The sequence below is a fragment of the Gracilinanus agilis genome, chromosome 3, assembly GCF_016433145.1.
Source record: "Gracilinanus agilis isolate LMUSP501 chromosome 3, AgileGrace, whole genome shotgun sequence".
In the NCBI taxonomy this organism is placed as follows: Eukaryota; Metazoa; Chordata; class Mammalia; order Didelphimorphia; family Didelphidae; genus Gracilinanus; species Gracilinanus agilis.
In genome coordinates, this window is record NC_058132.1 from 404,577,638 (window position 1) to 404,590,095 (window position 12,458).

Genomic DNA, 12,458 nt, shown 5'->3' on the forward strand with positions numbered 1-12,458 from the left:
GGTAGAAATTCCAGCCCAGTATTTGAATTGCATAGTTTATTTTTACTAAAAACCAAAGAGTTATCTGCCTCAGGGAAACCTAAGTAGAATGCATCAGCATTTCTGGACCACCTGGGACAGAAGAAGGTCGAGAGATTTCCAGATGGGTTTTAAGACAATTCATTGATATTTACATAACCAGAATAATTTTTTTCTTGAAACAGCATTTCCCCTTAGTGCCTCAAGACCACCAGCAAAAGGAGGAGGTATAGAAATTGCACTGCATTAATAGTCCTCGTGTTTATGACTCTGGCATTTATTACCTTGTGGGAGCTGTTTACTGAGTCATAAACTTTGCTAATGGGGATATTATCTCTAAATTATAAATCTCCTGCAGAATATGGGTTAGTTATAAAAGAAATAATTATTTAAAGTCCCTGTATAGCTGCAATGTATCATGTTTATCAGCATGATTCCCATAATGAGAATTTAATTGCAAATTGTTAACTTGGGCTGAGAAAAACTTAAGCTTTATTCAGTAGGACACAGGGATAGCTTGTTATAGTTTGAACATACACAAAGCCCACTTTGCTCTACACCTTCCTTTTTCTCCCACTTTCCAAATGAATCCCATTATATTGGTGTCCATGCCCTCCAGGACTGTATGGTTATCTACCAGTATTACATTCTAAGAAAAAAGTAATTGATTGAAGAGTTGTCAGTGAGTAAAAGACAGAAACATCAGCCTTGAAATGCCCTGGGATGTCTTAAAAGCTTGCCATTTGGGGAATGAAACATTTCCAAGTAACAAAATCACTTGGCACTCTCCCTTATCTGAATTAAACCTGAATCAAGAACCAGAGAAGAAAAATCAAATCATTTTTCTGTTCATGGTTCTAATAACAGACAGCAATTGTAGCTAGATGGATATTTGTGAGACTTCTGCTGTCACAGTAATATTTGCATAAAAATTCTTTGTTTATAAACAGAAATTGATTATAAATCAACCTAAATTGAAATGAAGAGGGTAATCATTTTTATCTGTGGTGGTACTCCTGAGGACTGTGAAGACCCTTCATCACTGGGCACTCCTTAAAACTAGAAGTCTTCAAAAGCCTTCAGCCACTAAAAATTTCTGTGAAATCACGTTCATACCAACCACTGGTAAATGCAAGGTTCTTTTCCTTCTTGGCAGGTTTTCATCTACTAAGATGTAATTGTACTAGATACATAGGCCTTTACAGAGAACAAATTATATTTCATAGGTTGTGAATCCTGATAGAGTATAGACCACATTCATTTAAACCACTTGTAAAAACAGTTTCTGGAGTTGTGTTCAGAAAAAAAAAAGCTGATTTTTAAAATCCTTCTTGGTTTGAGGGTTTTTTTTTGGTGGAGGGGTAAGGAAGGAAGGAAGGAAGGAAGAAAAGGAAGGAAAAGAAAACAATGAGAGAACATAATGAAAATAAATCCATATTTTTTCCTGAGCCTTCACATCTCTAAATACATGATACTATATTTAATATATCTCTAATAAAATAATTTTTATGAGCAAACCATACATATTTATGCTTCTTAAATAAGAGTGACTTTAAACATGTAAAAACATTTAGAAATAAGAATCAAACATATGTATGAATTTAAATATACTACTATATATGATATGTTTAAGTAAGTTTTGGTCTGGTTCTGTGATTTCATTGGTAGAAAGCTCCTGGAAAAGAAACTTTCCTTACTAATATACATAAGCAAATGGTCTATGATTTATAATATTAGGGAACTATCTGAGTCACTCAGAAGTTGTGACATATTCAACATCACATAGGCATATGTCAAAGGTAAACCCAAGTTGCCTTGACTCCTTGACTAAAGCCAATGAGTTGCATATCTCACTTATTTCGTAGTTGCACACCCCAATGCTTCCTCCTTTCCCCAAAGTCTACAGTATTTAAGAAAACAATACATGTAAAATATAAGTAACTCTTGATGAAAGGACTACCATGGAATTATAAAATTATGCTTTAAAACACTTCAAAAATGTTAAATATTATTGTGCTATAATTGATTTGTATGCATGACTTAAATAGATTTTTTCAGATTGGAATAGATTCAACAGTTATACAAGATGTTACTTCATTCTCCAAGGATTTAATCATTGTGGTTTATTCCTTCCTTGAAGAAGATTGCAATCCCTATATGTCTTAGAAGATAATTTTTCAGTTACTGAGGCTTGAAAGTCAGGTCCTTGAAGTTAAACTTGACAGGAATTGAATTTAGTTCAATGGGTTCTCAGGAAACAAACGTGGGAAGAACCCTAGGACCTATCTAGTAATTCAAATTATACCTAAGAATCTCCTTTAAAACATCCCCAACAGGAGGTCTTTAGTCTTCATTTGATGACTTCTAGTGAGAGAGATCCCACTACCTCCAGAAATAACCACTTTCACTCTCTTGGACCTAGTCATTCAATCAGTTCCAAAGCCACTAGTCTAAATCAATTGATCAATTAAGAAGAATTTATTAAGTAGCTACTATATGTCAACAACTACATTAAGCATTCCATACAAATACAAAAGTGAAAGTCTCTGATTTCAGGAAGCTTACATTCTAATTGGGGAAATAACAGGTATATACATATACCTATTATATATAATATATAATATTATTGGAATAATATATAGAGAGAACTATATGTGTTGTAATAAATGAAGAGTAAAATTATTAAATTGTAATATTAATAAAATCTTGTGGTTACTATCATAATTATTCTCAAATCAGGAGTCCATTAGTAGCTCTTAACAAGGTAATTTTAATAAAAATGGAGATATATGAAAAAGGGAAATGAAGGGGACAGAAAATCTCACCTATCTAGAAAAATACCTAAGCTGAAATCTCAAACCCTCCATGCTGCTTAGCCCATACAAGCCCTCAAGTGTCAAACTGGAGAGAGATAGAGAGAGAGATCTGAGCTACTTTACCAACTCCTACTGGAATTAGTAGTTTGGATCCATAAAGGGCATTTGATTACTCCTCATTCAGTATCTATGGGGTTACCTTGAGATTTTTCCAGGGTAGGGATACTTTCACTTATGAAACCCCATCAATGAGTTGTCATTTTCATTTATTATCATCATTCAGTAGCTTTTTAAAAAAGGTATATACTGAGGTGATACAGTTAGAACAGTTGTAATAAAATATTTCCCCCAAAAAAGCCTGAGGCACACTGTCCTAAAAGTATAGAGTGAGTATAGGGGAAAAGTGGGCTTAAAAGATTATGATGACACATGAATAGAGAAAAGCAAAGACTAGAGTAATAATTCTTGGTTACTGAAGTTACTTAAGCTTATAGTTGACATTTTTATCTGGTTCAAGGGGGTTACCAACCTTGAAGTTTCTTCCTCCCTCAGATGGTTCTCTTTCTGCATCTATCTGTTTTTATACTTGTCTCTATTTTGTCCTTGGTGTGTCTTTCTCTGCTCTGTTTTGAATGGACTATTAGTCCCTTATTTCTGATATAATTGTAAATGGAAAGTGATAGGAGAAAGAAAGGAAAAACTCACTCTTCCCTCCATGTTTTGCTGTCAGGGTTTTGACTGAAACTGGAATCCTGAAATCCAGAACTGAAGTCTTTCATCTCTGAGATAGTCCCCTTTAGGCTGAACTCATGATGGATTGTTACTTTATATATAGACTCAATTTGGGTTATTTATCTGCTATTTCTTATGCTAACTGATATGAAAGGCCAATAATATTGCTTTCTTTCCTGACCCAATTAAAGAGAATCATGACTTGTATAGAGATCACGGACTAGAAACTATCTTGTTTACACATTTAAAACTATGTCTATTGATTGATTTCTTCACTGGGACCAAAGGGGAACCTCACACTTACATGAATATATAGAGATACTATGAAGACGGGATTAACTCTTCCCTACCCATTTTTAGATTTAATCACCAGAAACATATAAACCCCACTTTTTAAAAAAATAAACCCTTACCTTCTTCCATCTTAGAATCAATACTGTGTATTGGTTCTAAGGTAGAAGAGTGGTAAGGGCTAGGCAATGGGAGTTGGTGACTTGCCCAGGTCACAAGCTGAGAACTGTTTGAGGCCAGATTTGAACCTAGGACCTCCCATCTCTAGGTCTGGTTCTCAATCTACTGAGTTACCCAGATGACCTCCCCCCACTTATTCCTAAGTGAGGGAAGTCTGTGACCCATTTGTGAGATAGTGAGTAGTGAATCAGAATCGACTGACTGCCCCCTGGGCAGTCCTGAGCAAAGCTTTAGCTGTAATTGGTCCACATAAAGTGGGAGGAAGTAAAGAAAGGAATGGTCTTTAAAAGTGGCAAGAACTTCCTGTGAGGAGGTCTTTCACCTTCAACTTGACCCTGGAGGAGCTCTGGCTGAGGACCTCAGAATGCTTTTCTGTTTTCTCTTAGAACTATTTTGTGGGTGAGTGAAAAAGGCTGACTCATTTCTCTGGATTGTTCTGGAGGTTCCAGCCTCCAGAGAGGCCCCTCCTCTTGGAGGAGGCCTCATGTCTAAAACTCTTGTTTAATCTACCTCTGAGCCCCCTTTTCTGGGGCCTCTTAAGCCCTTCCTGGTTCAGACCAGGCCAGAGCAATTATCTATTCTCTCTGGTTTTCTTACTTTCCTTCTTTCTCCTTTTGTAAATAAACTACCATTAAAAGTCATTTGGAATTGAGTCATAATTCCTGGTGGCCACAGTCTTATAAATTTATTCCAGCCCTTTTATTTTCACCCCCTTACATTCTGGCCCTTACAATACAAAATATATAGAAGTCGTTTTGGGAGGGTCTGCACTAGTAGCTTCAGCTTCAGGAAGGGCTTTCTATAAAAGGTGGCATTTGAGATAAACTTGAAAGGAAATCAGAGATTCCCAGAAGAGGAATTAATCCAACAAAAATTCATGGAACATTTTTAAAAAGTTTAAATGATATTAAGAACCAAATGAGAACTATGGAAGATATGAAAAGAAAATTAAGAGCTTGTTAAAAGATGTACAAAACCTTACTGAAGAAAATAACTCCTGAAAAATTAGAATTGGTCAAATGGAAGCTAATGATGTTATAAAGTAACAAAAATAATAAAAACAAAAAGAAAAGACTAAAAACAATAGAAAGAATAAAGTATTTCATAAGAAAGAAGTGTAGATGTTATATTTCAAGAAATTACAAAAGAAAAATGCCCAGAAATCAGAACCAGAGAATTCACTGGTAATATTCTGAAAGAGGCCTCAAAATGAAAAAATCCCAGGAGTATTTTAACCAAATGTCTGGTGTTCTTTTTCTATCCTTGCTGGAATACTTGTGTGAGAGCTAGGTGTCTCCGTTTCCATTCACTCCACCATCCTCACCAGAGGACTTCCTGGATTTCTTCATTTGAATATATTTTCTCAATATATAATATTACTCCACTTCCTATTATACCTGTTCTGTTCATTTTTGATTAGGGTACATCTTTTTAAGATTCTATTTCATTTAAGGTTCCCATCTCACAAAATCTGAGGTCAAATTTTCTTACTTGCATTAGGATTCTAGTCATGTAAGTAAATTATTACACATATTTAAGACATTTGTTTATAGACATCTTAGAACACAGAATTTGTTAGTGCCTTTCTTCTATTTTTCCTCTTAGGAATTAGTAGTCTCCTACTGAAAGTCTTCTTCCTATAATATAGTATTTTATGGTATATATTAGGTGGATACTGCCCTCTTTTTAAAAAAATAAAGTTCTTTTTATTAGATTTGCAAGACTCCAAGCAAGTATATTTTCACCAGTCCAAGTTGGGTGCCCCCCCCCATCTCTGGCCAAGAGCTCATTTTTCCTCTATTTTTTGCTATTGTCCAAGAACCTTAATCTCATCCCCAGATTCTATCTTCTTAATTATATGTTCATTTTCTAAACCTAGTTCTCTCCAAAAGTTCTTGCCATATTTTGGCAAATTCCATGCCTTTACTGCCTCCATTCTCTTTTCTTTGGACTTTGTAACCCCTAATAGTGCTTTCTAATTTACCCCTAAATAAATAACTAGAAGTGGACAGTGATTGTCAGGTTTGACAATTCTTGGAACCTCCTGGATTCATATCCTAGGAAGTCAGCAGCAATTTCTATTATTTATGTCCATAAAAAAAAATAGATGGCTTAGTATACTCTAGTGAGAAGAAAATGACTACTAGTACCCATTTCTCACTGCTCTAGTCCTTCCTAATGGCAACCATGTAACTCTATCATTGCTCCCTAAAAAACTAGTTGTTCCCTTCTAGAAAAGTGTCAGCTTCTATTATTTTCCCACATTGTGAAAAGCTTCCCATTCATTACTTAGTTTCAAGAGTTTGGTAGCCTTTCTCCTTTGACAAAGTCTTCTACTTCCCATCTTCCTCATAAAAGTCATAAATGGCAATCATCAGGTTCTTTAGATAAATGGTAATCATCAGTTTCTTTAGACTCCAGTTCTGGTTTTTACCTTGAATTTTTTTCTCTACTTTTAAAATCAATACTACATTTGCCTTGATAAATTAAAAAATAGAGATGCCTTTCTTAAGTCTCTGCCTTCTAGAGGAACTTTTAGCTATTACTCAGCCGACAGAAAAACATACATTGAACATATTGCAAAATTCTCTTTGCTCCACATATTTCCTAGATGATACTCAGTCTTATCATTTTTGTCTTATTAGAGACAACTAGGCAGTTCAGTGGATAGTGCTGGGACTAGAATCAGAAAAATCTGAATTCACAACAGGCTTTTTAGACTTTATAGGATAATAACACCTACTCCCAGGACTGGTAGAAGATCAAAATGAGAATTGTAAAAGTGCTGAGCATAGTGTCTAGCATATGGGTGGTTGCTGTCTTTCCTACCAAAAATGGCATCACTATGTCAGGGTCAATGTATAGTGTGTCCAACTGTGGCTGTTCAGACCAATATGAGCTTAGAATGCTTGACCTCAGGTTGGGCACAAATAATCTTTGTGAACATTTGGCATAGGCCAGCATTCAATAAGTGTTCAATAAATGCTTGTTCTTTCCTTCCTTTCTTCCTTTGTCAGTAGCTCATGAGACCATTTCCCATGGCCAATGGCCTATTGACCAAAAGCTCACTTGAGAATACAGAGTTAAACAGATTATTTAGATCTAATCAGGTGGTCTAGACCATCCAGACTCAAAGCTCCTGAGCTCACAAAGAATAGGTCCAACACTGGGGGCTGACCCTTGGGGTCAATTCCTCTCTTTTGCTCATTGCTCCCATTTTACACTGATGAAGTCAACAAAATCAAACTTAAGTTGAATTCTTGACTAGGTATCCCCCAAACGTGAGTAATAGAATTATATAAAGTAATGGAATATTGACTTAATCAGCTCTATCCTGGAAAGGAATTTCATAACCTGGTGTTACAATTTGGGTAATTCTTTATCATTCTGGTGAATTCTTCTTTTTCATGGTATTCCTAAGACTCAAAACAGTATTCTATGGCTTAGACTCCCCACACCCAGAAGGTAAACATGCTTTAAAGACTGCTGAACAAGCCTTTTTTTTTTTTTTAACCCTTGTACTTTGGTGTATTGTCTCATAGGTGGAAGAGTGGTAAGGGTGGGCAATGGGGGTCAAGTGACTTGCCCAAGGTCACACAGCTGGGAAGTGGCTGAAGCCGGATTTGAACCTAGGACCTCCTGTCTCTAGGCCTGACTCTCACTCCACTGAGCTACCCAGCTGCCCCCTGAACAAGCCTTTTCTTATCAGACTTTCATTCACTGTTCTGTTTAGAGCTATCCCTCTAGCGAATGAAGACATGAGGTCATGAAAACCAAAATGGACATTCTGAATGAAACTGTTTTCACTGAATAGTTTTCTAAAGCCTATAAAGTAACCCAAAATGAAGGATAGGAATTTACTCTCTCATCCTCTGGTTTAAAAATAAACCAACAACATTAAGCCCCCTTCCAAAAGGGAAAGGACTCAGTTTTAAAGCCATCTAGAAAATATTCTTTCTTATAAACCTAGAATCTATAAAGATCCTAAATATGCTTCTCAAATCTGTGTTATGATAGGAGAAGATGCCCTGTCTGCTTAGTTGGGCAGGTAGGTAGTGCAGTGGATGGCATTTTGGACTCAGAATTATAAATATCTAAGTTCAAATCCTACCTCAGGCACTTACTGTGTCACCGAGGCAAGTCTCTTAACTTGGTCTTAGTTTCAGGTACCTCTCTTCTGTAAAATGGGGTTATTAACATCTCCTACTTCATGGGATTTTTTAATGGGGATCTAATGACAGAACTTTAGAGAACAAAGTGCTTTTCAAACCTCATGGTGCTAAATAAATCCTAGTTATGGCTAATTAGCTTATTGATTACACAGATGAGCTTTAAACGTGTGGCACTTAGGGTTTACTGCAGATCAAACCCTCGGATGCTAGACAAACACCCCAAGATACAACTGATGGCCCAAGCAGAAGCCGTCTCCAAAGATCTGGGCCTCTATGGACAAGGTCCAATACTGCAAGACAAAGGAGGCAAAGAATTCAAGTGAAAAAAGGCCATATTAGATCTCACTTTTAAAACCCACAGGGCTTCTGGAAAAAGGTTTAGTCTCTGAATAACAATCCATACAACCTCAATAAATATGCTTGCATGAACTGAGAAGGTGCCTTTCAGTTGCCTCCAAACAACTGCCCATATCCTGGAATAGCAGACTGATTGGAAATTCCTCAAATTAATTGAAGAATCCCCTTACACAGATGAGCCTTCCCTCTTTTCCTAGTTAAGATGTGCCTGAATAAATGTTTATTGATTGGTTGATATGAAGATACTAAGAGCTCAGAGAAAGGAGGAATAAATATGGATTGACACAGTTGAAGAATATTGTATGGCTGAGCCTTGAAGGATAGGACAAAGTTGGAAAGATGGTCAGAAGATAGAATATTCTATTTATGAAGAATGGCATGCACAAATGTCCTTTAGTTAATTTCTAATCTTAACAGTTAATTATTATTTCAACGTAATGATTTTCTCTCCTGGGTTGCCATGAGCATCCCCATAAATACTCTTATGTGTGATGGGAAAAGTAGGTGGGCTTGCTATGTAGTATAACTGAGACATAATAAAGACCTTGAGTGCTAGATTTGTTCTTGGCACATTAACACACACACACACACACACACAAAAAGACATGCCTGGCTGATTCAAATGCTTCTCCTGGGCAATTTGCAACTTCCTGCTAAAGACCAACTGCCCCAGAGTTCCACAATTTGTTCAGATTTAGATGGAAGTGCCAGGCTTTCCATTTTGCTTCTATAGCCTGCTGAAACCCAGGGTCACATCCATATCGTGACAAAGATTCAGAAGAGTAAAGCATTAATGTCGCACATGTAATAAAGGCATTAGAAGTGTCTTTAAATGATACTTTTATTAGTTCCGGTGTTACCACAAGAAAACATTTTGAAATACAGGAAAGACAAAAATAGATTAACTTTACTTTTACATTAGAATTAAGAATTTAAATTCAATATATGTCATTGGTTTTCTAATTTTAAAGGAAATTTTATCTATTCAGGTAACCTTGATGAAGCAAAAACACTCATTTCAAAGCAGGTGACCTATACTGGCATCATGAATGTTCTTCAGCACCAAATAAATCTTCCAGGAGTGGCACGTATCTGACGCATTTCACTGGAAGAGGAGGAGGCACGTAATTCCAGACATCATCAGACTGTATAGGAGAAACAACAAAAGATACTTAGAATTTGCAGCTTGAATTGTCCAAAGTATTACATGAAAGCTATTCAGGAAACAAAAAGATTTCATTAAACTAGGTCCTGCTACAGTCTGCTTCATAGGGCAACTAAAGTCTTCAGGAGTCCAATTTCTTCATTTGTTCATTATTTAAAAAGAAAAATCTGAAAGACTGTCTTAAAAACACTGTGGTTACTGTTCTTCCATCAAGTACATTATAAAAATTGTTGGACCAAGAAGTATTCAGGAGATCTGGATTTTGGACCATGGCTGTCACTATCTGTTGGACACTTTCTATATGGTCAACAAGATAAAATACTTTTTGAAGAAAATTTTAAATTAGGTCATCATTTGCCTTAGGCTATCTAGACAATTCACTAATGCCTAGGAGAAAAGGGAAATATCTTAGGTATCTCTACATGCTTCAATTTTACCACAACAGTTGAACACATTCACTGGTCAAGATATTCATGAGCTTAGATCTCAAATTAAGGAATATTCATTATATTTGTTAAAGCAAATTATTCACCTTAATGATGGAAATGTGAAAAAATGATAATTCATGAATTAAGTCATTTTTCCTTTCCAATCATGAGCTTTGTAGGAACCTTTGCAAATGATACTTGCTCTGCCAACATTTTAACATTAGGAAAATTATTTTATCTTTCTGGGTTCTCAGATTTTTTGTCTATAAAGTTAGGTGGCTCTATCATAGATTGATGCTCTCTAGGTTATCTTTCAATTATAAATCTATGATATCCATGTTCAGTGACAAACATAATCCTGCATACCTTTCTTTAGGAAGACAATCAACCAATTTCTAACAAGATTTTTTTAGAAAGTTTTGACCAATGTCATATGAACATGACACTGGAGTCACTCACAGGCTATTTTCTTAAAATTAATTTTTTTCAATTAACAAGCATCTCTTCCTTCCACATTTCCCCACTACAGAAAACATAACCTTTGTAACAAATATTCATAGTTGGGCAAAACACATTGCCATATTGACCCTATCCAAAAATGTAAATCTCATTCTGCAACTTGAGTTCATCTCATCTCTGTCAGGAGGTAAGTAGCCGGCATTGGCATTGGTCATTGTACTGATCATAGTCCTTAATTTTTTCAAAGTTGTCTTTACAATGTTGTCATTGTAGAAATTGTTTTCCTGGTTCTGTTCACTTTGCTCTGCATCACTTCATGCAAGTCTCCCTAGATTTCCCTGGAATCATCCCTTTCATCATTTCCTATAGCACAATAAGTATTCCATTACATTTAAATTCTATAACTTTATCATTCCCCAGTTGATGGGCACTCCTTTGTCACACAAAAAAAAGATTTTATAAATATTTTTGCACATATAGTATCTTTTCCTTTTTCTTTGTGCTTCTTGGAAAATAGTTCTAGCAGTGGTTTTGCTAGGTCAAAGAGTAAACATGGAGTTTAGCAATTTTTTTGAGGGGGGGATACTTCCAAACTGCTTTCCAGAATGACTAGACCAATTCACAGCTCCACCAATAGTACATTAATGTACTTGTTTTCAAACTAATCACCTATTTTAAAAGAAAAAGTTCATGCATATCAGTGATCTATAGATAATCTATAAAGTGATCTATAAAACAAGTCAGGTAGGTCTCTTATGTAATTGAATATATAGAGTAGTGGGGGCTATCTGTCTAGGACCCAAATGATAGGATTCCCAGCAAGTATTTCAGCACTCTAATTGAATAACCCAGAGACATCTCAAACTCAACATATTCAAAAGATAACTCATAGTCTTTGCCCACAAAGTCAATCCTCTTTTCTAACTTTCTTATTCCTGACAAGGGCATTATCACTTGCCCATTCATCCAGGTGTGTTATCTTCAACTCTTTACTTTTACTCACTACACATATGCAAACCTTTGCCAAATCTTGTTTTTACCTTTGCTACATTTCTCATATATGTCTTCTCTTCACTCACATAGCTACCATGATAGTCCAGTTCCTCATTACCTTTTGCCTGGACTATTTCAAAAGCTGTGATATACCCCTGACTCAATCTTCTTCCCACTCTAATCCATCTTCCATAGCTGCCAAAGTGATTTTTCTCAAGTATGGATCTGACCGTGTCATCTTAACTACTCAAAAATTATCTCCAGAATTAAATACGAAGTTTTATTTAGTATTCAGGGTTCTTCATAACCTGGTCCTTTTCTGCCTTTCCACCTTTTTGTTTGATTCCCATCCCCTTCCACATAGTCCATGATCTATGAATACTGGCATACTCATACTGTTTCTCACACATGCTTTTCCTCCTGACTCCATGCATTTACAACAGCTATCCCTTCTGGAAAGCTCTCTTCCTTCCTTTCTTCCTAGTTTTCTTAGCTTTCTTCAAGAATTGGATCAAGGGGGCAGCTGAGTAGCTCAGTGAATTGAGAGCCAGGCCTAGAGACAGAAGGTCCTAGGTTCAAATCTGGCCTCAGACACTTCCCAGCTTTGTGAACCTGGGCAAGTCACTTGACCCCCATTTCCTACCCTTACCCACTGTTCTGCTTTGGAGCTAATACACAGTATTGACTCCAAGATGAAAGGTAAGGGTTTAAAAAAAAAAGAATTGGATCAAGTCCTAAATTGCAGAAAGCTTTACCTGGCTCCTGCACCTCCCCTCAAGTTTCTCTCTTCAGATGCTGTCTTCCATTTTTCCTATATATATCTTGTATATACATAGTTATTGGCATT

General features: G+C 36.1%; 1 protein-coding gene across 1 annotated transcript in view; it reads right to left on the minus strand.

The window, feature by feature from the left end:
* Window positions 1-9,609: 9,609 nt before the first annotated feature.
* EFHC2 (EF-hand domain containing 2) overlaps window positions 9,610-12,458 on the minus strand; it is a 163,116-nt gene continuing 160,267 nt past the window's right edge. Inside the window, exon 15 of the mRNA XM_044669224.1 lies at window positions 9,610-9,711. Coding sequence (XP_044525159.1) covers window positions 9,610-9,711 — 102 coding nt within the window. The remainder of the gene's footprint in view (window positions 9,712-12,458) is intronic.